This window comes from Alternaria arborescens (genome assembly GCF_004154835.1).
Source record: "Alternaria arborescens strain FERA 675 chromosome Unknown contig_100, whole genome shotgun sequence".
Lineage (NCBI taxonomy): Eukaryota > Fungi > Ascomycota > Dothideomycetes > Pleosporales > Pleosporaceae > Alternaria > Alternaria arborescens.
Genome location: NW_021167955.1, coordinates 1 through 23,606, shown reverse-complemented (window position 1 = coordinate 23,606; position 23,606 = coordinate 1). Strand labels below are relative to the sequence as shown.

The 23,606-nt window shown below is 52.0% G+C and overlaps 10 protein-coding genes across 10 annotated transcripts; 6 read left to right on the top strand and 4 right to left on the bottom strand.

The window, feature by feature from the left end:
* Positions 1-629: 629 nt before the first annotated feature.
* Positions 630-2,575, top strand: AA0111_g12736 (Manganese transporter; the record flags this gene model as incomplete). The annotated part of the gene is made up of 4 exons (XM_028646752.1): positions 630-1,065; positions 1,157-1,386; positions 1,432-1,700; positions 1,750-2,575. The coding sequence occupies 4 exons, from the start codon at positions 630-632 to the stop codon at positions 2,573-2,575; spliced, it is 1,761 nt and encodes a 586-aa protein (XP_028499661.1).
* A 948-nt stretch (positions 2,576-3,523) lies between these two features.
* AA0111_g12735 (hypothetical protein) lies at positions 3,524-4,216 on the bottom strand (the record flags this gene model as incomplete). The annotated part of the gene is made up of 2 exons (XM_028646751.1): positions 3,524-4,102; positions 4,151-4,216. 2 exons carry the CDS (start codon positions 4,214-4,216, stop codon positions 3,524-3,526), a joined length of 645 nt encoding a protein of 214 aa, XP_028499668.1.
* A 1,091-nt stretch (positions 4,217-5,307) lies between these two features.
* Positions 5,308-9,196, top strand: AA0111_g12734 (hypothetical protein; the record flags this gene model as incomplete). Its single annotated transcript, XM_028646750.1, has 4 exons — positions 5,308-5,988; positions 6,040-7,557; positions 7,608-8,297; positions 8,783-9,196. The coding sequence occupies 4 exons, from the start codon at positions 5,308-5,310 to the stop codon at positions 9,194-9,196; spliced, it is 3,303 nt and encodes a 1,100-aa protein (XP_028499667.1).
* A 533-nt stretch (positions 9,197-9,729) lies between these two features.
* On the top strand, positions 9,730-10,500 carry AA0111_g12733 (hypothetical protein; the record flags this gene model as incomplete). The annotated part of the gene is made up of 2 exons (XM_028646749.1): positions 9,730-10,215; positions 10,297-10,500. 2 exons carry the CDS (start codon positions 9,730-9,732, stop codon positions 10,498-10,500), a joined length of 690 nt encoding a protein of 229 aa, XP_028499669.1.
* Positions 10,501-11,099: 599 nt separating this feature from the next.
* Positions 11,100-11,690, top strand: AA0111_g12732 (hypothetical protein; the record flags this gene model as incomplete). The annotated part of the gene is made up of 1 exon (XM_028646748.1): positions 11,100-11,690. One exon carries the CDS (start codon positions 11,100-11,102, stop codon positions 11,688-11,690), a length of 591 nt encoding a protein of 196 aa, XP_028499659.1.
* A 2,031-nt stretch (positions 11,691-13,721) lies between these two features.
* On the bottom strand, positions 13,722-16,376 carry AA0111_g12731 (hypothetical protein; the record flags this gene model as incomplete). The annotated part of the gene is made up of 3 exons (XM_028646747.1): positions 13,722-16,033; positions 16,081-16,158; positions 16,211-16,376. The coding sequence occupies 3 exons, from the start codon at positions 16,374-16,376 to the stop codon at positions 13,722-13,724; spliced, it is 2,556 nt and encodes an 851-aa protein (XP_028499660.1).
* Positions 16,377-16,775: 399 nt separating this feature from the next.
* Positions 16,776-18,940, top strand: AA0111_g12730 (hypothetical protein; the record flags this gene model as incomplete). Its single annotated transcript, XM_028646746.1, has 2 exons — positions 16,776-17,568; positions 17,619-18,940. The coding sequence occupies 2 exons, from the start codon at positions 16,776-16,778 to the stop codon at positions 18,938-18,940; spliced, it is 2,115 nt and encodes a 704-aa protein (XP_028499665.1).
* Positions 18,941-19,398: 458 nt separating this feature from the next.
* Positions 19,399-20,730, bottom strand: AA0111_g12729 (Ketol-acid reductoisomerase; the record flags this gene model as incomplete). The annotated part of the gene is made up of 3 exons (XM_028646744.1): positions 19,399-20,094; positions 20,144-20,451; positions 20,529-20,730. The coding sequence occupies 3 exons, from the start codon at positions 20,728-20,730 to the stop codon at positions 19,399-19,401; spliced, it is 1,206 nt and encodes a 401-aa protein (XP_028499664.1).
* Positions 20,731-21,529: 799 nt separating this feature from the next.
* Positions 21,530-22,207, bottom strand: AA0111_g12728 (hypothetical protein; the record flags this gene model as incomplete). Its single annotated transcript, XM_028646743.1, has 3 exons — positions 21,530-21,972; positions 22,030-22,117; positions 22,187-22,207. 3 exons carry the CDS (start codon positions 22,205-22,207, stop codon positions 21,530-21,532), a joined length of 552 nt encoding a protein of 183 aa, XP_028499670.1.
* Positions 22,208-22,609: 402 nt separating this feature from the next.
* On the top strand, positions 22,610-23,455 carry AA0111_g12727 (hypothetical protein; the record flags this gene model as incomplete). The annotated part of the gene is made up of 1 exon (XM_028646742.1): positions 22,610-23,455. The coding sequence occupies one exon, from the start codon at positions 22,610-22,612 to the stop codon at positions 23,453-23,455; it is 846 nt and encodes a 281-aa protein (XP_028499662.1).
* Positions 23,456-23,606: the final 151 nt, after the last annotated feature.

The window sequence follows — 23,606 nt, the reverse complement described above, 5'->3', positions numbered from 1 at the left end:
ATGATGCCACTCTAGCATCGCCTGTTCCATTCGATCAACTCCCAGGCGCTACCAATGCCCTATCGGACTGGGGAGACTTCATATTCGCTCCAACCGTTGCTAGATCTAAACCACGGGACTCTTCAGCCATGCCGCAGATCTACTCTATCCACTCGGTATCTTATCAAGTCAGGCGATGGAGGCAATGGTCATGTGACCTCAAGCATATGACCGAAGAGAACACTAGTATTTAGTTAGAAAACTAGCTTGAGTAGTACGATATTTCTTACACCCCGCACATTCTGGTAGTCGTCGTCGTTTAGTAGTTGTAGGGCTCCATACGCCTGATCCTCGACACTAGATCTCTGTCGAGCTGGAGTTGATGATGAGATTCTGACTTATCACCGTAGGTCTAGTCTCTCACAAGACAAGTCGTTTACGCGTCCTTGATGCACGGACACAATAACCCCGTAACTAGAATGCGCCAACTCGGAGCCGCAATACCCGGCGAGGCCATCAACCCCACAATAATCCTGTCAAAGTCTTGGAAACTCTTTACATCAACCGCTATACATTGTCAACTTGACTTTGATACATCGGTGTAGAAGCGGAGTTGGACGCCTGTTTGTGCGCCCACCCAAATACTCGCGATGAATTGTCCTTCGCGCACGGATCCGGAATTTCCGGAAGGATACAACCAGAGCCCGAATGCGCTCAACACAGATGCGACGACGAGGGCGGATCTAGGATACTTGGCGAACGCAAGGGCCAGGGATAATAATCGAATAGATTGTCACAACACGGATAACGACATAGCGATAGATCGTCGGCAAGCGACTGAAGAGGACGGTGAACTGCAACCTAAAGCTTTCGACGGCTTGCGCAGGAGGAGCGATGCAACCAGGAGTGTGGACCATGACATTGCTAGTACGGCCATCAGACCGTCTGCCATCTTCAACGAAGAACAACATGTCGATCGACAGAAGCGTCGCGGGGGTATCTTGGGTGGCGCCATTGAAGTTGTCCGCAAGTACTTGAAGTTTGTAGGACCTGGCTTCATGGTTGCCGTGGCATACATCGACCCTGGTGAGCCATGATCTGTAGATGGCGAAGTTGCGCAGCTGCGCGAGCTGCAACAACCATCTAAAATTATTAAGGAAACGCTAACTAGTTCAAGGAAACTACGCGACCGACGTTGCAGCTGGTGCTTCTTTCGAGTACAAACTTCTCTTCATCGTACTAATGTCTAATATTTTCGCCATCTTCTTGCAGTCGCTCTGCATCAAACTAGGTTCCGTCACCGGCATGAACCTCGCAGAGAACTGCAGGGCTCATCTTCCGCGGTGGATGAATTATACGCTTTATTTCTTTGCAGAGTCAGCCATCATCGCGACAGATATCGCTGAAGTGAGTCTTCTTTCTCCTGCTGTTAGCCCATGCTAACCTGTACAGGTGATTGGTACAGCCATTGCTCTGAACATTCTCATCAAAGTCCCTTTGGTCGCCGGGTGCGCACTATCTATCGTGGATGTTTTGATCATTCTTATCTTCTACTCCCCTTCGGGCACTATGCGTGCGCTTCGCGGATTCGAGTATTTCGTAGCACTACTCGTGCTCGGTGTTGTAATATGTTTCTGTTTTGAACTCAGCAAGATCCACGCCTCAGTCGGTGAAGTCTTCGATGGTTTCGTTCCATCTTCTACTTTGGTCAAGTCGCAAGCGTGAGTACTACACATCGTTCTATAGGGTACACTTACTAAGTGGGTACAGTCTATACCAAGCTTGTGGCATTTTGGGCGCCACGGTCATGCCTCACAGCCTCTACCTTGGTAGCGGCATTGTTCAGCCACGCCTGCGCGAGTACGACGACCAAAATAACTCCACCTCTTTTCGCGACGCAGACGAGAATTCTCTTTCAGACGAGCTGAAGTACAGGCCTTCCCTTGCAGCCATCAAACACTGCATGTCCTACAGTATCGCAGAGCTTGCCATATCTCTCTTCACCTTTGCTCTTTTCGTCAACTCAGCCATTCTCATTGTGTCTGGCGCTTCGCTGTACGGTCAGTCCGAAGCGACAGACGCCGATTTGTTCTCTATCCACAAACTCTTGTCCCGGTCGATCGCGCCAGTTGCCGGTACTATCTTCGCGCTGGCATTGCTTCTTTCTGGTACCTCGGCCGGAATCGTATGCACCATTGCTGGACAGATGGTCTCGGAAGGCCAGTTGAACTGGACGATGAAACCATGGCTTCGTCGCCTCATAACACGATCCATCAGCATCACGCCCTCGATCATCATCGCCGGCTCGGTCGGACAAGATGGGCTGAGCAAGGCCTTGAATGGCAGCCAGTTCGCACTAAGTGTGATTCTTCCTTTTGTCAGCGCACCGCTTATTTGGTTCACTTGCCGAGCGCAGTACATGAAAGTCGCTGTAAGACCCGACGACAATGGCGAGAGAGACACGGATGTTACAACAGATGGCTATGTGCAAATGCGAAACCACTGGGTCACTACGGCGTTCGCAGTCGTCATTTGGGGCGTCATTGTTCTCATGAACATTGCTGCTTTGGTATTTGCAGGTATGGGAGTCGCTTAAGCATCTTCCACTCGTGCTCAATACCCTATTTGGTGTAAACAGGCTTGACTGTCCGTATCGTGTTACAGTGTGAGTTGGCGGAGCGTCATCCATTTTTGTATTTTGTTGATTCCATTCACTTCAACGGTACCTAGCGCTACCAAATCTACTTATTACTGGTCTCCTTCGTGAAGGCTCTGATTGAAGACGAGAACGTCGCCTGGATGGGTGAGGCGTTGAAGCACGCTCGGGAGGAGGAGGAACTGCGAAGGCGACCGGTAATAAGTAGATTTCGTAGCGCTTAGGTATCGTCGAAATGAATGAAGTAACAAAATTATGGCCAGGGTTATGTGCGTCCAGCACAATGGTTGCGCCGACGACGATGGCTGACGAATGTCAAGCCATGGAACGTCTTTACTCTGGCATGCCAATGGCGACGCTCGGCCCGCAGGAATACGATCCAACCATGCTACAATGATTAGCTAGACGCCACTCTTACAGAGTTTGCAAATGGCCTGATAGAACACTTCTTTGCATATCAGGTACATGCGAGGCCGGACAATAGACGTTATAGTTTTCGTGCATACGCAGACGGGTAAATTGTGGGTTATACATTAATTGATGTAAGGTATCCTTCGCGATTGTGTCGCCTAGCTAGCCATCTATGATGTTGCACATTGTGTACGTCTTCCGTCGACCCTAACACGATACTGGTGTTGGGAATTCTCAAAGCCTGTTGATCGGCGAGCTCCGACCTACATCCTACCAATCCGCTGATCGTCGTTGTTCATTCCCGATGGATGGATTTGTTCAGGCCGACCCGTGCTTCATTATTGAACATGCGCAAGGCAACCATTGCGGGTCCATGGCCATATTTCAGCTGTACGTTTTATGGCGAACAAGCTAACAAGACTCGTTGACACGCATGACGCCATGCGATTTGGGGTATGTGCGCAGACACTTCTTTCATCAGCCTGCAGCTTCTTTGACTTTGTTGCCAGTTGTAGGTGCTTCGTCGATGAACTGCGGTGGTGCAGCATCGTCCAGCATATAACTCGGCATGCTTGACGACTCTCCGATGCCCTCAAAGTCGACCTCATCACCGAGTGCCTCCAGCTCAGCATCCAATTCTGACTCGTCCACGTCCTCTGGCACATCGTAGCTGCGGCTTATGGCATCTTGTATATCGTTTCCCATATCCATAAGATCCGCCATTTCGTCCTGAAGCTTATCGATTTTATCGATGTTGACCTTGCCGTACTGCTTCCGTAGCTCCTTGGTCGTCGTCTTCATGGCGTCGATTGTAGTCATTGTGTTTTTGAGGTTGTCTTGCATCATGCCGGCCTGCTCCATATTCCATGACTGCGCCTGCAGCTGGTCGCGTTGCGCTTCGTATTGTTTCCGTTGCTGGAGGACTTTGAGGGCTTTTTGTTTGATGGCTGTTTTGCCGGGGCCGTCGCGCATCTTGGCGAGCTTCTGCTGGTAGGTGGAGAGCTCGGCATTAAGCTTCGCCAGCTTGACGTCGATACTTTCTATGCGTGTGTCGACCTGGGTCTATTAGTGTGCGGAGGGTGCTGCCTAGAATGTGTAGCGTACATTGGAGATGGCGCTGTTGAGCGTCGGTTTGGGCGCGCTGCTCTTGGCTCCGAATAGGCGGTTCATGTTGGCGGGGAGGGAATATTCGGCGGTCCACTAAAAGGTTCGTGGTGTGTAGTCGAGGTAGGAGAGCAGGCGTGGAGTGTGCTCGCGAGTGTGGGGTGAATGGCAGGCACCAAACGATGGTCGTAGCTCCGGCAGTTCCCGCTAACGTCATCGATCGTCACGTGCTCGCAGTGGATCTCTCAACCCTGAAGATCCAAAGATGGTTGCCACACGCGCTATACGAAGAAGCACATTGAATGTTTATTGTGACATCGGGAAGGCGTTCGCTTATCGAAAGCTAGTATGATAAGAGAAAGAAAAAGCATAGTGTACATGTAGGGCGCAAAGTACTTCGACAGTATTTCAAGGTTATATAATGCACGACGGAAAAAAGAGCGTCTTGTAGACGGATGCCGGCATGCGATGCGACGCAGGATTCAACAACTCATCACACAGCTGATGCATGGTATATATGGTAGCATGGATTCAGGTAAACGGCCGTCCAATTTGGCGATGCAATACTGGCGCAATACTGGCGGGCGAGCCAGCAACCAAGGCAACGAGCATGAGGTGCTAGTATTCTGCCGTCTGCCGTGGTCGATATCAGGGAGGTGCAAGTGATCTGCAGCGCACGCTACCCGTACTACGCAGCTTCTAGCCTCGAGCTGTCACCACCAAACCCAACAATACCCACAACACTACTGCCTTGAGGAAATACACAGGTTTTCCGCATCTGTGTCTGTAACGACGCTTCACCAAAAGTCGGTGCATGGGTCGATTGGAGTCTCGCGCGCTTTTCGCTTGCCATTGCCTTCGTTCCCCGCGGCCTGGTGTTCGCTAGTAGGTACCTCTGTCCCACGCATGCAACCCAGCCCAAGCCACGAACACGCGCCCTCTGTCTCACTCGAGCCTCTCTCGCTCGCTCTCTCTGCTAACAAAGCCCGCCGCTGACCATTCCAGCAGCTTTTGCACCGCCATTCCCCTTTATCTATGACGCATTGGTCGCCGCAGTAAATCTACGCATGTGCCCCACGCAGCTGCAACAGCTCTCGAGTGCCTCGCCCGACCCTTCCCCTGCCCCGCCCTTGTAGCCGCAAACCACCGCAACCACCATGTTTTGGCGCTTCGGCGGGTACGCGCAGCTGTCATCGCTCGACAGCATCCTCGACAAGCCCGACGTGACTGTCGAAGAACTGCTAGACGAGTCGGAGCTCATACAGGAGCTCAAGCAGCAGAACTCGAAGCTGATAGAATACCTTCGCGATGAGAATGTCTTGGAGCGCCTGCTCCGCTACGTTATCGCCGCAAGGCCCAAGGAACCAGACGACGACACATCCAATGAGCCTGCGCACGAGGCCCGGAGTCCCAGCCGGACGGGCTTTTTCGGCAAAGTCAGGGCACGCTCGACCTCCACCACAAAGTCCGATGCTGGCGATAGCGAAGAAAGCAAGGAGGAGCGACAGCGCATGAAGTATGCCTATGTGTCATGCGAGATCCTGTCCTCCGAAGTATGGTCCATATCGGAGGCTGTCCTCGAGAACCAGGACACTTTGCGACAGTTCTGGGCCTACATCAAGCAGCCTGCGCCCCTCGATCCTGTACAAGCTGGCTACTTCACCAAGGTCAACGAGTCGCTGCTCGACCGCAAGATGGAGGAGATGCTTGAGTTCTTCAAGTCGTTGGACAACGTTGTGACAGACATGTTGCAGCATGTCGACTGCCCTGTCATCATGGACCTGTTGCTGAAGATCATCAGCTTAGAAAAGAGTGAGGGCGGACAAGGCATTGTTGACGTAAGCCATTCCACCCACATGTCCTCGCAGGCAGAGCTAACAACACTGCAGTGGTTACAACAGCAGAACCTCATACCCCGTCTGATCTCGTTCCTCGCCCCCGAACAATCTACTTCCACACAAACATCCGCTGGTGACTTCCTCAAGGCCATCATCACCATTTCCGCAAACGCTACCACACAAGATCAATCCGTTATCGGGCCCAACGAGCTTACGCGCCAATTGGTGTCCGAGCAATGTTTGAAGCAATTGATAGACTTCATGCTTCAAGGTGGCAACCCACTGACAGTCGGTGTGGGCATCATTATCGAGGTCATCAGAAAGAACAACTCTGACTATGACCTGGAGAATCAAATCGGGCCGGTACCCAAGAATTCAGACCCCATCTATCTAGGAACGCTGCTTCGTCAGTTCGCGAACCACATCCCGCAATTCATGGAGCTGGTTAATAGTTCGAGCCAGATCGTGACACAGCGCGATGGCAGCACTACCAAGAAGAAGCGAGAGCTCAAGACGGCCTTTGGCGAGAAGATTGAGCCACTCGGCTTTGATCGTTTCAAGACCTGCGAGTTGATGGCCGAGTTGCTACACTGCAGTAACATGGCGCTACTCAACGAACGGGGAAGCGAAGCCGAAGTTAGAAGACGCGACGCTGAGCGGGAACGTCTGAAGGCAGACGGTAAATTGACTTCGGCAAACGCTGGCAACATGGGCGACTTTTCTACTAGCGTCGACAGCCAGGGCTTCCATCATGCACGCGCACCATCCATGGACTCCCCTGCCGAGATAAAACCCCTGCATGTACAAAACAGCTCGGAGGACGACTTTGAGAAAGTCGTCGCGCCAGAGGTTGTTCCCGAGGACTCTAAAGACACTGCGACCGAGAAGGAGCAGATTGGAGAGCCATTGGAGCCCTCGCCAAAGGTTGAACCAAGAGACGCGCCAAAAGATTCGTCCGCTACCAAGACCGCAGACGATGACGGCGAGTTTGTTGATGAGCCTCTGACGCCGCCCAAGGACAGTGCAGCATCTGCTGAGACTGCTCCGTCGCCGCCCAAGCCCGCAGATGATGCTGAGTCGCCTACATCAGCAGGACTGACTGCCAAGGTTGATGAGCTTGAATTGGATACGGATACCGTCATGAATGACCGCCAAGAACCGACAGAGCCCGAACAGACCGACAAGTCCGAGACTGAACCCAAAACTGATGTCAAGACCCCGCCATCTCTCCTAACCCAGCAGCTCAGCCAAACATCAGACTCAAACGCTGACCAATCTGCGAGTCTTTCACCTCATCCAGATGACAAGCCAGCTCCATTGTTTGCGGGTAAGAACCGCGAAAGCAAAGCTGAAACAGCCAGCATCGACACTTCGCGCTTCACAGCACCAGTAGCGGGATCAGATCTGTCCGAGATTACTCCAATCGACGAGACTCAGAGCGTACGTTCCGTTGTATTTGGTAGTGCAGAGGAGACTGTAGGCTTTGAAATCGACATTGACGGCACGCCCGTTGTTGGCGACTTGTTGAAGATTACATTCGTTGAGAACAAGGTTGTACCAACGATACTGGTAAGTACCATTTTATCCTCATCGTGAACCATTTTTCCTAAGTGTTACAGGACTTCTTCTTTCGCTTCCCATGGAACAATTTCCTGCACAATGTTGTGTATGATGTTGTTCAGCAAGTCTTCAACGGGCAGATGGACCGTGGATACAACCGACAACTAGCGATCGATCTCTTCGACAACGGAGGCATTACCGAACGCATCATCAAAGGGCAGCAGGAGAGCGACAAATCACATAAGGAAACATCCATGCGACTAGGATACATGGGTCATCTTACGCTGATCGCGGAAGAGGTGTTGAAGTTTACAGAACGACACACCGACGAAGTGTTATCACAGATGGTCCTGGAGAAGGTTCACGCTCAAGAATGGGTATACTATGTGGAACACATTCTAGCTGAGACACGAGAACGCGACAACGCCATTCTCGGAGGCGTACGACCCGATATGAGTGTTGGGCCCCGACAGGCCGTGCTCAATGCCGTCAACGCTGCGAACAACAACTTTGGAGGCGACAGTGGCGGGCTCTCCAATGCAAGCCTTGCCAACAACGGCAACATAGGCCTCGACAGCATGGAGCTCACCAATGCTGGTGACACTGAGGGTGGTGGGTACACCTTCAGCGGAGGCTCCTTGCTTAGTGGCTTTACTAACTCGAGTGACGAAGAAGACGAAGACATGGACGATGTCGATACCGAGAGAGAGCGGGAACAACGGCAGGGGCCTGTCGACGACTCCGAACAAGTGGGTGAAATCTCATTTGACGATGCTGATATGGACTATCGATAATGTCCGAGCGCCCCGACCATAACACACACTATACCACGATCGTTTCTCCCGCCTTTGGTGCGTTTCCTTTTCTTATACGTTGTTTGTATCATGAGCTGGAACGGACAGACGGCTCGCATACCAGATCTATGGGGCCAGCCATCATCCCTTGTGTACATACATTCCTTGCGCCATCCGACAGGGTGTATGATACATGTAGTAATACGCATCGTGAGATGTGATTCTTATTCTCATCTCCTTTGTGTGACGTACCAACTTGGATGATTGGTCTCCCGTATGATCTGGTATGCTGTCCTCTTCTTTCTCCCCGCTTCTCCGTCTATTTGTGTTTTCTCCTATATCGTACTTTCCATGTAGTCTTGTCTTTTGTTTGCGTTCCATCGCCGCCGAACGAAGCCACACCGACATGTGTTCTCTGCTAACACTGCTTGTTCTTTCAGCCTACTGCTCCCCCGCCGCTTCAAATCCCTCCCTCGCGGGCCCGCCGCCAATTTGCTCTTCGACTCGCGCAACGCAAAGCCCAACTTGAATCGACGCGCGAAGCAGAGGAGGACCCCGACGACCCTTCAGCTCCCGGGAAAACCCAGGAACAAGAGGAGCGTGAGGGGCATCAGCGCTTCGCACGCATGTTTGAAGGCATCGAGGACTCGTCCGATGACGACAGTTTGCATAGTATCGAGGGCATGGGTGACGACGAGGAAAACATACTAGGCCGTATTGAAGTTGAGGGGCAGGAGGTGGGGAGAAGGAGTCCGGTGAAAGTTGCCAGTCCCGAGAAGGTGAGTAGTCCGGAGTTGGAGAGGAGGGGAAGTGGCGACGATAGTAAGGAAGGCGTGAGCAGAGTCGTGGTTTAGCTTGTTTGTTATTCACTCGATGGGGTTGTTTTTGGCGCGGGACAGATGGTTCTGTGCTGTTAGCAGGTTGATGCACGCTGTTTGTTGATCGGCGTGCGGCATCCATGTGAGGCTTTTGCGATGAATTGGTACGATGTATGTAGTAATGCATGGTTATGAGATACCCCCTCCGATTTTGTACTCCTGTATACCGTATTTTTCATTTGACTGCGTGGCTCGTCATCGATAGCCGGGGGTCATCACTACTAAGGGTTGCAGTAAGGAATAACCACAGCGAGACAGGCATGGCTACGAAGACAGCAGACCCTGCCTCGGAAGGTTCACACTTCGATTCCCAAAATTTCAATTCTTCGGGTCGTCTTTGCCTGTTGCTCATACCCTCAACGTATACAAAACAACATATAGTATCACTCACGTGATCCGGCGATACGCTAATCCAGCAGCGCGTCTCGCGTCGGACTTCCCGCCAGCCCTACCACCAACATTCAACCTGATAACCAATCGATAACCACCACCACCACAACAAACTCACCATGTCCGCCCAGCCCGCTCCCTCCCGCCCAGCGCCCGACCACCGCCGCTCCTCCACAGCGCCAAAACGTACATCCCTCCTGCCCAAACCCTCATCCATCTTCCTCGACTCCACCGTCCTCATCGCGCAACACGCGCAAATCACCGGCACGCATCCCGTGACCATTGGCCCAAATACTGTGTTACACCCACATAGTAAGCTCAGCAGCGCTGTGGCGCCGGTCGTGCTGGGTGAGGGGTGTGTGGTGTTTGAGCGGGCGAAAGTGGGTGTGGGTATGGGTGATGAAGAGGGCAAGAGGGGGAGTATGGCACCACCGCCTGCGCGAAGTAGTGCGCATATGCGGGTTGAGTCTATGCGTAGTGAAGGGACGGTTCTGGGGAGGAATGTGGTTGTGGATAGTGGGGCTGTTGTTGAGGCTGCCGAGGTGGGTGAGGGGAGTGTGATTGAGGTTGGTGCTGTGGTGGGGAGGGGGACTATAATTGGAAAGGTATGTTGATATACATGTTCTATTTTTGCTCTTGGAAACGTGTGTGAGAGGTGTGGTGGGGAAAACTAATAATCACATTAGTTCTGCACCGTTACGGCTTCTTCGGTCATTCCTCCGTATACACGCTTGCCGGATTACACTGTCGTCTTTGGGGGGAACCAACGTCGTGTTGATAAGACGCTGCAGTTACGGCCTGAGATATTGGATGTGAAGATGGCGGTTCATGCGAAGCAGTTGGACATGTTCAGGAAACTCATTCCGAATAATATCCAGAAGTGGGTGTGAGAGGGAATGATGGTCCAGAGTGAATGCTAGATGCTGGTAGCGGGTATGGGATCGAGTCGAACAGAGATCAGGCACGCAGCAAAAGAAGGTTTAGACTTTGTGGTTTTACCCTGGTCTTGCGACACAAAGTTTGCAATGACGAGTCTGTTGTGAGATACAGATCGCACCAAGTCGTGAGATTGGGTGAACGTCTCTGAAGAGTGAATAGGTGGAACACTCACGAGTCGAGAAGGTGGAAAAGTCGAACATCAGGTAGCCATGTTATTGTTGCGCAACAATGATGGCCGGCCCTGACGAGACTATCGTCCGGATGGCTGTCAGGCATGTCAACGCTAAGAAGAGGAGACCTGGCTAGAACGTGAAAGCACATATTCGCGTACCCGGTTTCGATGGTAGCGCCTAGCCTGCGGGTGAGTGAAAGCCGTTACCGTACTGTCTTCCCTAAAAATGGAGGCACGAAGTCTGTGTACTATGCGCCTTCTTGCAGTTATATAAAGATCTCTCAACTGCGTAATCACAGAGAGCATATCACCCACTACAAGATCCGATTCTCACTACACCCACAACCAATCCCAGCTCCACCAACATCGTTAGCAACCATGCCTGTCTTCTCCAACAATAATCAGGCCGAAACGCTTCAACAGCAGCGGATAGAGCAAGCACAGTCAGAGGCTCTGTATAACATGGCTCGACGCTATTGCGAAGTAAAAGCAGAGCAAGCGCGTGAGTCGCTTCGAGCTGAAATTGAGTTGTTCTATCGACTTCGTCCGGATTTGTCCCTCCCAGGAGGTGTGGGACAATCAATTGAGTCGATTAACGCTAACCTTGACCACATTGGTCGGCTTTACCCAGAATTCTTCCCGCCGGACCGTGAAGACCTGAATCAGGCTGAGGATGAGGATTTGAGTGAGGCTGAGCTGGCAGGAAATGTTGAACTAGCTGAGTCGCTTCGACTTGAGCTTGAAGACATTTGTCGGCCGCTTCGATCTGACCTTGAACACTTACGTCGACATCACCCAGATCTCTTTCTGGCGGGAGCTGAAGATCTGAACCAGACTGAAGACGAAACATCGAGGAGAGTTGAAGTCGAAGATCTATTTGAGGGCATGTCGAATCTGTTTCAGCCTGAAGATGAACGTTCGAGTGGACCTGAGGTCGAAGACTTGTTTGAGGACATGTGGACTGACTAGTCATGGCCTGCTCTGAGCCCAGAGGGTGATGATGCTTCCAATTAGTCATTCTGATTCATCAAGCTGTCATACTGTTCAGGGGAAGGTAGCTGAGGTCGGGTAGTTCTGAGGCGCACTGTGAGTGGAACAAGTCTGTTGAGGGTAGAAACAGGGATTTCGATGATTTTTAAAGGTCTCGTCTTATGCGCAACGTATCTGAAATGAGTAAAGTTTTCTTTCTTTTTGTTCATTCTTCTTGTATTTGATGCGTGATTATTAGTATAAACGTCCCCTGATAGGCTTTTTTACACCATCCAGTGAAGTGCCAAAGCTTAGATGCTCCACCGCCCGGCGGCTTTCTGGTGCATTTCGTCGATCCACATGAGCATCGTACCAAGCTTGAGGCATCTTCACTACACCCCATGAGAGAAGACTTCTAGATACGGCTAGCAAACCGCCATGTCCTTCTTCATCGGCCATAGACACGCGCTCGTAGCCTTCTCCTTCCCCACCCTTTTGCTCATCAAGTGGAGCTTTGGAAAACGGTGAGACATGGCAAGCAGCTGCTATGGCCCGCGAGTCTGGTCCAACGAGTGGCATGTGCCCGGGCAGTCGCAATAAACCCAGAAGCCAGGGAATCTGAATGGCGGCGGTGGCCAGGGCCAGCAGTCCGGCCAAGTATGTTGGAGATAGACCCCAGACGACATACATACCATCTGTAAAGAGGACCACGAATGAGCTCTCAGAAAGCAGGAAGTGCAGAACTACACTGAGGATTATAAGAAGGATACTGTATTTATACGGGAGCTGGAGCCTATAAGTTCCAACTCGGTGGCCTCTAATCAGAGCTTTCGTTAGCATACCGTTTTGCACCTTTCTTTGCCATCATAAACGGCCTGATGCAGACTCATAAGAGTCAGAAGGAAGATTGGGAAAGTACCTGGGCTGAGAGACACAAAGAGGCCGGAATGACGTGGAGTACAGAGCCCATTCCTCGCTGAGTTGTAACCGAGTCAAGATGGCGTTGTACACAAAATACCAGACTGAGAGTAATAGCTGTGGAATATTGACCAGGAGCACCGTGGTGATAAAGGGGACGGAGGAGTTGGGTGGCATGATCGTGAGGGGAGAGCTAGAATCGCGAAGGGATTGCTGGTCCCTATCGTATGGCTTAGCTTGTGCGTGCGATAATCTGGGATAGGAACTTACATCTCGCCATTGTTTGTCATTTGATATTCCTTCCCTAGAACGCCAGCTGCGACCAGGATGCAGGCAACGAAAAAGGCGTATGTGTATGTCTATGCCCAGCGCGAAATGCAGGATGATCATCTTAGAGGAGTATACCGCCACAGTATTGGGCTACCACTATCAACCTTATGCTTCGGATGTTTTACAAGCAATTCCAATCTGTCGGCGGTATACGAGTCTGAGACGGAGATGAACGACGCCACAGCGTTTCCAGGCGTGACTGAGGACTCCTGGGGACCTAAGACCCACACTATCATAACGCAGATGATTACTTTCACTAGACACGTGTATCTGGTGAACCTCGACCGTTTAGCTGCGCCACCTTCTCTTTGCCATGACAATATGCGCAAGACGCTGAGGATGTAGAATAAAGATTCCGCAACCAAATGTGGGATATAGACTGGCAGGCTAAGTGGGTGTAGTATCGGCAGATCTATGAAGGTCAGACCAGTCATCTTGAACAACATCAGACAGCTACCCATCACTCACTAATCAAAACAAAGACGATTATCGTAAGAATCGACCGCCAACTTTTGACAGCTTCTGCGCCGGAGTCATCGTCCATGCTTCAAGAGAGAACATAGGACTATCAGGTTGCAGTGGAGACAGACTTCTGTTCTTACTTAAATGTTCAAAGTTGAGGCGCAGCCGTTCCACCGACCAATGACCGTTGCCCAACGAACTTCAGGCCTCCAGCTATGTGTCGCACATGTTGCGGTAAACAATCACGTGCGCTAACCGGTGTTGACCTTGCGCATTAATTCCAGCCTTGCTATTAAAACTTTTTTCAACTACCTGAACAGATCAACTCCAACGAAACGCATCGCCTGGTAAGAAGAAATTCGCATCTTCAAATGTAATAACGCGGTCCATATCCAAGAAACCAGAGTCCATGAAGGCGTCAGACAGATTAAGCAGAGATTGATCTTGCACACTCTGGTGATTCGCCGTCGTACCAGCCGCGCCATATGGAGCAAGAGACGGACCAGATCCTGGCACGGGCGTGCCGCCTGGTGCATAATGTGATGGAGTGTGACCAGGGTAACTAGCTTGCACTTGTGGTGATTGATATATTGGAGGTGGTGCGGTGGGTGATATCGCATGGGCCGTCGGTAGACGTGGATGGTGCTGCTCGTATGTACCTGGAGATGGCATGGCTGTGTTTCTGTTCATGTCTGGTGGTATGCGTCTGGGACTAAGAGTCGACTGGGAACTGTTAAAGCTGTTGTTGCGACCATGATTCCTGAGCAGCGAACGTTCGTGTGCAAGACTTCTGGAGCGGGCTTGTGGGGTAGCCGCATACGTGGGACTAGCGTGGTTTTGTGGGTCGAGAGTGAGTCCGTTGTGGTCGTAAAAGTCGAATCGGAAATTGGCGTCGTTTTGGCAGGCTTCAAGTAGGCGCTTAAGGTGCTTTGCGTATGTTCCAGCTTGGTTTTCCGATTTTGCATCATCCGTGTCCCGCCCCCTCCATCTTGCCGACATCTCCTCGAGATTGCGGATCAGGCGGTGGAATTCGGAACGTAAAGGTTTACGAGCGGCCTGGTGTTCGAAGAGTAACGCCTTGGCGGCGATGAATGCACAGAACGAGAACTGTACGTTAACAAATGGTATAGGTGTATGGGTAAGGAACTTGTCGACGATGTTCGAAGACTCCACAGCGGCAAGCTCGCATGTCTGAACGCTACATTCTTTCGGCAGTGCGACGAAGTCATTCCATCCACGGGGTGGGTATCCAATAGGGTGATGCAGCAGAATCATTGACGTGTTATGTGTGATATGTGCTAGTGTAAGGTTTGGATCCATGTCGACCACAGTCCTATCTGACGAGATGTTCGAGTCCTTCCATCTGGGTGGTAAGAATATTTTCCATTGTACAAGCCTAAGATCTAGCTCTTTGAAGCGCGTCAACCAACTGACCGCATGCTCCTTGTCTTGCCAGTTGATCCGTTGTTGAAGGAAGAACGTCGTCACTTGACTTAGACTTTCGGTTGCTTCGACGCAATATGCGAATGCGCCGAGCTTGGAAGCGTCGATGTAGCCGTTGGCAGAATTAGGACTAGCTCCTTGAGGCAAGTGATCGATTGCTGAGTCCTCGTCGTTGTATTGCGCAGGGACGTTTGCCAGTGAGCGCCCGATACGAGCAGCCGCCTTGTTCCAGATACCGAAGTACGGCGTGGTCACTGGTTCCTCTCTCGTAAAGAATCCGCCATCGGCTGGCAAGCGACGGTGCACATCGTCCGCGGTGAGGCTCGTATTCCATCCAGTAGATACTGAGCAGAATCTATCCAGTAGGAAGATAATCCAAAATAGTCTCCGCCTTTCCTCCAATTCCGTCCAATCGTTGGATGGTTTCACTAGTCGCACCGGCGTCATGAGCGACCCTGACTGTGATGTTGATGATTCGGTGGTAAGTTGAAGGTAGTCGATAGTCCTCGTAAGGGATCCAATCAAGGGCCATGCCCTTTGCGTTTGTCCGTCATTGAGAAGATCAAAGACTAGGAATATGAGGGCCTGTAGACTTTCGATGGTGACATTGCGCATTGCATGAGTTTCCACAATCATACGTGACACCCTTGTTTGTTGAACTATCTGGTCATTGTCCAGATATATTACGTTGGGATCCATGTGCCGTAAAGCAACTGCAACCAAAGCATGCAGGACTAGCACATGGCCTGGATCCTGACAACCTTGACGTACTCGTGTTTGGAGTCTCGCCTTATGAATGTACGGGATCCAATGATGAAATGAGATACAGAAGAAGTCTGCAATCTTTTCGAGAAGTGGTTGAGATGGCAGGTATTGTGCAATATCAACGTCTTCAAAGGGCAGAAGCCAGCTCTCAGCAATTGGCATCTCATGTCTTCGTTTCAACGGGTTGATCGCACCGCTCTCTTCTTCAAGGCCTGTTGATCGATCCTTGGTGGATTGTTGAATGTGGTTGAACTTGGGAGTAGGCGCAACACATTGTGGTGGCTCTTCAACACGAGGCGCAGGACTCTCTTTTACGGTATCAGGTCCTGCATGGGCGACTGTATGCCCATTGGTCGCAACATCATCTTCTCTATACCGGGGTCGGATGTTTCCAGCGTCATCCAAAAGTATCCTCTCCAGAAAAGCTAACCTGCGTGAGATTGAATTCATCGTAGAAGGAGTACTACCATACCAACGCGGCGGGTCAACGCCTCAACAGCTCCGGGTTTAAGGCCAGGCTTGTTCTTTGGCTGATAGACACATTCGGAAGCTATGGCGCATGTCAGCGACGCAAGATAGCGCCATTCAACAAGATTACTTACACAACCTCAGGCAATGCGAGCACGAGGGTGTCTCGCGCGAGCATCGCAGCTTGCGTTGCTTGCAGCTAACACACGCAGGAGTGTCACCCCCTACCGAGACGGGGCCATCGTCCTCGCCTGCTTGGCTGCCATTGCCAACCGAGTAATTAGTCCACCCAGCCGACATCAGCACGACATCGCAAAAGCGCTGGTCAGGAAGAAGCAAATGTGGATGATGCAGGAGCGGCGGGCATCGGGATAAATCAAGGTTTCTCCACACTCGGACCCCGCGAGGCTAACCCTTCTTTCGGCTGATCACTCCACGGCGGGAGCCACCCAATTCCATCAACCCGTGACAGGGAAGGAATGACGATGTACGACGTCCAGGCATATATCGGATGCGCTGCCAATTCAGGTGCGAAGCGAAAATGGCACGAAGATGACTGTCGCCAGTCGAGCCGCTCAGAGCGGGACACGAACATGGACCCACAGGACTTGAGAGACTACAGAACGTGTAAAACCGCAAGCACACAGCAAAATCCCGCGTCTTTACGCGTTAAAGGCCTTTAAAAGCGTGCTAGACACAATGCCTCCGTTGGAAGGGTTCTCGAACAACCCGTTCAAGACCCACGCCGACTTTAAGAAGGCAGCGATAGCTCTCCTCCGCGCATTGAAGCCGTATCAATCACCCCACGGTGCCCGAATCAAACTCCCGTTGGTGACTGGTACTCATTTCGACGATGTCGCAGCCCAGCTCGAAGGCTATGCCCGGCCACTATGGGCAGTCGGCACGCTCATGCACTCAAACATCGTCTCCGCAGACGAGTACAACGAGCTCATCAAACCCTACGCCACAGGTCTAGCCAACGGAACCGATCCAAATCATGCCGAATACTGGGGCCCAGTCGTACTGCGAGACCAAAGGATGGTCGAGATGGAGATCATTTCGTTCGCACTACTAGCAGCACCAGACACCATGTTCCATTCGCAGACCGAAGACGCGAAGAGAAACATTACGGCGTGGCTGGAGACCATCAATGGAAAGGACTTTCCTACCACAAATTGGCTCTGGTTCCGCGTCATGACTAACCTGGCGCTGATCAAAGTATGTGGCGCACCCAAGGACAATGCACTCGATGCCATGAAGGCGGATCTGGATCTCATGGAGCAATTCTACCTAGGTGAGGGTTGGTCAGCCGACGGAATATGGAGTGATGAGGGAAGGCAAGCAGACTACTATTCTGGAAGCTTTGCTATACAGTTTTCTCAGCTCATATATGTGAAGATGGCAAGTGACTTGGATCCAGAGCGATGCGCAAGGTTCCGGGGCCGAGCTCAGGAGTTCGCCAAGTCGTTTTGGCGATATTTTGATACTAATGGTAAGCACATTGTCGTTATCAAAGCTCTGACGCTACCTGACACAAACTAGGTGCTGCAATACCTTTTGGCCGAAGTCTGACATATCGATTCGCATTCGCTGGGTTCTGGTCAGCCGCGGCTTTCGCAGAGTTGGAACTACCAGTACCGCCAATAAGAGAATGGTGTGACGTCAAAGGTCTTCTCCTTCGGCATTTTCGGTGGTGGAGCACTAAAGATGACATGTTCAACATGGACGGTACCTTGACAATCGGCTTCACCTACCCAAACATGTACATGAGCGAAGATTACAACAGCCCACAGTCTCCATATTGGGCTCTGAAGTCATTCCTGGCACTGGGATTGCCAGAAGACCATCCGTTCTGGACTTCGAAGGAGAGACGCTTGCCCTACGGTGGTCCGTGGAATATCATGCCGATCAAACCGCCAATGCACATCCTCTGCAGTCAGCCAAACCACCACTTCCTCCTCTCGGCGGGACAGTTTTGTCCCTGGCCCCTCAAAGCGACGGAGGCCAAATATGGAAAATATGCATACTCTTCGCACTTTGGCTTCAGCGTGCCTACTGGTTCGTTGATACAACAAATCGCGCCAGACAGCACCCTCGCACTGAGTAAAGACGACGGCGAGACCTGGCGAGTACCGTGGAAAGTCACAAACCATGGCTTCGTTGATGTGTCTATAGAACGCAAGCTCACGTCCTGGTCGAGGAGAACCTGCCTTACGAGTACATGGAAGCCTTGGGCCGACGCGGACATTTCTGTATCAACTCACATCATTCCACCTTGTGAACAATGGCCAGACTGGTACTTCCGCTGGCACCGCATCACCAACAACGGATCTACTGCGGTAAAGATCCATGCTGTGCAAGGCGGCTTTGCAATCCAAGGCCGCGGCCACCAGCACGGTGAAGTTTTGCCCACCCACGCGCACGTCTCTGGCCTTTCTTCTTCCTCATCCACTCACAACGGCCAGCCTTCCCCCGAAGGCATGATAACGACTCAGGACTCTGCACTCATCTGCTCCAATGCCGGCGCTAGCGGTATCGCTATCCTTGGTTCTCGCACCCACGACGAACGCCTGCTTGCGAGCTCACAAGCCGAAATACTGAAACCAGATGCGAATACGAATCTAGTGTGGCAGCGTACTCTCATACCCGTCATCAAGAGCGAGCTGATCGTCCCTCCAAGTACCGCAGGGACACCATGTTATGAGTTTGGCAGTGCGGTTTTCGCGCTAGCTAGAACGGCGGATAGAGAAGAACGGTACGCGAGACTGGACGTGAGTAAGCTATGGACAGAAGCACCGAATCTGAATATTGGAACGGAGAAGGATGACTACAAAGACAAAGAATGGTATCTTCGATTCATGTAAATGTATAGCGTAGAGACGAATGTATACACCATAACCGGCTTTCTTACGCCTATACCGCCCACAACCGTTTTACTATTCGCGCCTAGCTGGATGGAAAGATACAATGCGATATGAAGCATCGATAACGTACCAGTGATGGTTAGATATACCAAACCAAGCCCCTAGCTCTAGCAAAGCTATTCACCGAGTTCAAAGTAAAAGAATCACAAGTCACGTTGGACATCATAGGCAGATTGGAGCAACAACTGTCTTGAAAAGGTATTCATTTCGCTTTTACCAAGCCATTCCCTTTTACTTCTCTCGTTCCTTTTGATTTACCGTCGCTGTCAATGCAGCAAGCATGGAATTATCAGCGCCCATATCAAACGCCAGAATACATCCGTAATCGTAAACATGACACTATCTACACATCTTTTTGTCTTGACTATCCAAGCTCAACCTCGCATGCCGAGACGCATCTACTTGGCGTTCTCGGGCCTGAGGGAGCGAACAGCCTTTCCGGCCCTCCAGATCTCCAACTCGTCAATCTCCTTAAGCTCCGCGTCGTACTTCTGACGGTAGTCGGGCTGCGAGTTGTACTCCAAGCTACGCTTGGTCTCGCTACCGTCGGCAACGGCAGTGTAGAGGTCGTTGAAGACGGGCTTAAGGGCGGCCTTGAAGCGTGGGCTCCAGTCGAGGGCACCACGGCGGGCAGTGGTGGAGCAGGCGGCGTACATGTAGTCCATGCCGTTGGCGCCGATCAAGGGGTACAAAGACTGTGTAGCCTCCTCGACAGTCTCGTTGAAAGCCTCAGAGGGGCTGTGGCCGCGCTCACGGAGGACTTCGTATTGGGCAAGGAACATGCCGTGGATACCACCCATCAGGCAGCCACGCTCACCGTACAGGTCGGAGTAGACCTCCTTCTCGAAGGTGGTCTCGTACATGTATCCGGAACCGACGGCAACACCGAGGGCGACAGCCTTCTCCTTGGCCTTGCCGGTGACATCTTGGAAGACGGCGATGGATGAGTTGATACCACGGCCCTCACGGAAGAGGGTGCGGACAGTACGGCCGGAACCCTTGGGAGCGACGAGGATGACGTCAATGTCGGTGGGGACTTCGACCTTGGTAAGGTCCTTGAAGACGGGGGAGAAGCCGTGGGAGAAGTAGAGAGTCTGTTGTCGTTAGTGTGCATACTTGTCAGGTCCGATGATTCCCGCTTACCTTGCCCTTGAGCTGGGGCTTAATGGCGGGCCAGGTCTCGGACTGAGCGGCGTCGGAGAGAAGGTTCATGACAATGGTCGACTTGGCAATGGCCTCATCGATGTCGAACAGGTTCTTGCCAGGAACCCAGCCATCCGCCTCAGCCTCCTTCCATGAAGCACCGTTCTTCCGTACACCGACGATGACGTTGAGGCCATTGTCGCGCATGTTGAGACCCTGGCCGTGACCTTGGGAGCCGTAGCCAATCATGGCCATGGTGTCGTTCTTGAAGTACTCAAGAAGCTTCTCCTTTGGCCAGTCATCACGCTCTGTTCGGCATACGTCAGCTCTCGTTCCAATGCAACAATATGTCCTCGATTGACATCCAACGGAGCTCAGAACTTACCGTAGACAGTCTCCTTGGTACCAGCGAAGTCAATGGTCTTGATACCACGAGTCTGCTGGAACTGGCTTGTAACAGCCGCGCGGGGAGCAGCCTTCTTGGCACCAGCATTCAGAGCAGACACGAAAGTGCGCTTCTGAGCGGGAGTAGCAGCCAATTGGCGGGCGGTTTGGCGCAGAGCGCGGGAAACGGGTCTTGAAGCCATTGTGAATGTGTGTGTGAAAGGGGGTATCTTGAGGAATTGGAATTGTCAAGCGGGGATGACAGCTTTTAAAGTTGCTGGTGAGATCTTGACCACACCCAGAATTTCGAGCACGGGAGCTTGGACCATGCCGATTATCGCTGCCCCAGACCAGGCCGTTCGCGTGACTGGCCAATCACAGCATGGTGATTGAGTGCTAGCAGGGGGGCTGGAGGGTCTTCGGGGAGGAATGCGTCTCTCCGAGTGCGGTTCTGATGGTTGGACGCAGCGCTGGATCCAGTCATACTGGTGATGCGTGGCGGCCGATAACCTAGTGGTGCTCACCGCAGTCCTAGCGGCGGGCTTGGTGCCTTTGACATGTATACAGCGAGCAGTGGGTGCAGCGTTTCGCAGTACGATTTGCGTGTGGCCGTTGCCTCGATCCCGTGTTAAAAGACGGATGCGGACTAGGTCTGTCGGTGACGCCATAGTTTGGGCAGATACCACAGTCACATCAAGTACCACACGCACATTGAGTCATTCTTTGTACGCAAATATGCATCTATATTGTGAGAGATCTTGGAAGACTATATTGCACCCCGTGTGATACGCCATGCACCTTCTACATGATGCGCCAGACCCTGCATGCAGTCGCTAAGGTGTAGACATGCCCACCCCCGATCCTCCCCCAAGCGTCAGTCCACATCCTGCATCGAGCCCTTGGCTCGGTATCGTTCCGTTGTGGTGTATCCGCCTTCCAACTGGCACTTTGGGGTATTGCTGCGGAAGAGCTTCGTGTTGCTCTAGCCATTTACCATACTGCTCATTTGAGCACGCGATCAAAGCTCTGTCCCTTGACCGTTCCACCGCCGAGCGATGCGCGCACATTGCGCTTGAAGCCCTCTCGGTTCTGCTTGAGATCCTCCGCAGCCTCCTTGTTCAGCGGGTCCGACGCGTTTGGCTCAAGGAACAGAAACTGTAACCCAACAACGACCGCATTCAAGTTCAACACCGGCTTCCAGTCTTCTCGCAGAATGTTCAAGCAGACGTTTCCCTCAAGGTCGATATTTGGGTGGTAGATCTTCTGTGTGCACTTGACTTTTGGCGGGTCGTGAGGGAAGTTCTGGTTGATCTTGAAGTCGAACCTGAAGCGTCCGCCCTTGTACATGCCCTCGTCGGGGTCGATTGTGAGCTCGAAGTTAAGGATATCGTCGGGGTTAGGGAAGTGCGTCTTCATTGTTGTACCAAGGGATAGCTCTTCAAGATCTGCGATCGCGTTAGCTTTTGCGCGTGAAGATGTGGGTGAAGTAGGGATGGCGGTACCTTTCTGTGTGCGCAACTGGGCTGGGGTAACCTTCTTCTTCTTGCTCGAGGCAGCTGCTGCAGCCTCGTCCTGCTGCTGCTGCTTCTTCTGCAAGGGGTGTTAGCCTTTGCTGTCGTACGACCCGGCACTTGCGGTCCCAGAAGGGTAGAGACCTACCATAGACCATATTTTCATCATCTTGGCGGTATTTTTGGTGGCGTCTGGGCTACTGCCTGTATTGATATAGTCGCGTGAGTGTGCTTTATGATGGGCGCGCCGGAGAGGATCGCGGGGCAATTGGCCAGCGAGAGGTAGGGGACCAGCGGACGGTCGCGAGATAGGTGAGGGGAAGTAGAGGAGGCGCGAGTACAGATACCTGCGAAACCACAAACGCCAAACAAGAAGAAGGGCCTAGGGAAATTGTACGTGAGAGTGAGGATAAGTTGGGTAGGCTGCCACGATCGTCGGGCCTCCGTCCGTGCATTCGACGTGGGGCGGCGACGCCCACTCCACGACTTAGTCATCACGTAAGGTCCTCCGATGTCTGTAAGAACACCAGCCAAACTTCCGTAGGAAAAAAGAAAAACAGTCACGACAAGAATGATGGAAGCCCCGGCAAGAGATGCGTTACAATTCTCAGGTCCAGAGAGCGAACAAATCGTGGACTATCTACCTCCTCTGCCATCATCCCGACTCCCACGGCTCACATCCCCCAAGCCCTTCGTCGCCTTAACATTCGCCACTTCCCTAGATAGCCAACTAGCAATTGCACCAGGAGTACAGACAACGCTATCCGTTCCGCAATCGAAAGCCATGACGCATTTTCTGAGATCAAGACATGATGCCATTCTGGTCGGAGCTGGGACAGCTATTGCCGACAACCCATCGTTGAATTGCCGGATCGAAGGTGTGGGTGGCTATGGTGGTGAAGGACTTGAAGGGCAGCCAAGGCCGATTGTCGTTGATCCACATGGGCGATGGGAATTCAGCGAAGAATATAAAGTGATGAGACTAGCTAAAGAAGGAAAGGGAAAGGCACCTTACATTGTGACGTGCATAGAGCCATCTGACTCTCAACGAGCCGTTCTCGAAAGTGTAGGTGGCGAAGTGATAGTTCTGGACCTCTCAGCCAAGTGTGTCGCTACGGCGGGTTCATCGTGGCACCTCATTCTTGACGCTTTGTCGTGTCGGGGTATCGGAAGTGTAATGATCGAAGGCGGTGCCTTCGTCATCAACGATATACTAGGACAAGGCCCTGCCTATGCTCTAGTAGACTCTGTCATTGTTACGATTGCCCCGACATGGCTCGGCAAAGGTGGTGTCCAAGTATGTCCAGACGGCGGATCGAAGCGGTTGCCTGTGACGAGATTGAAAGACACGAAATGGATACCACTAGGAGAAGATGTAGTACTTTGCGGGCGACCGAACAAGGAACTTCGACAATGAGAAGTACTATAGGTAGGGTGTATGTACAGTACTAAGACATAAGTCTGTTCCCGCTAAACGCACGGGCCCAACAACAACATGAGATCACAAGACGGATATCTTCTCCAACACCACACAACTCCATTAATATAATGTCTTTTGGCACTGAAAT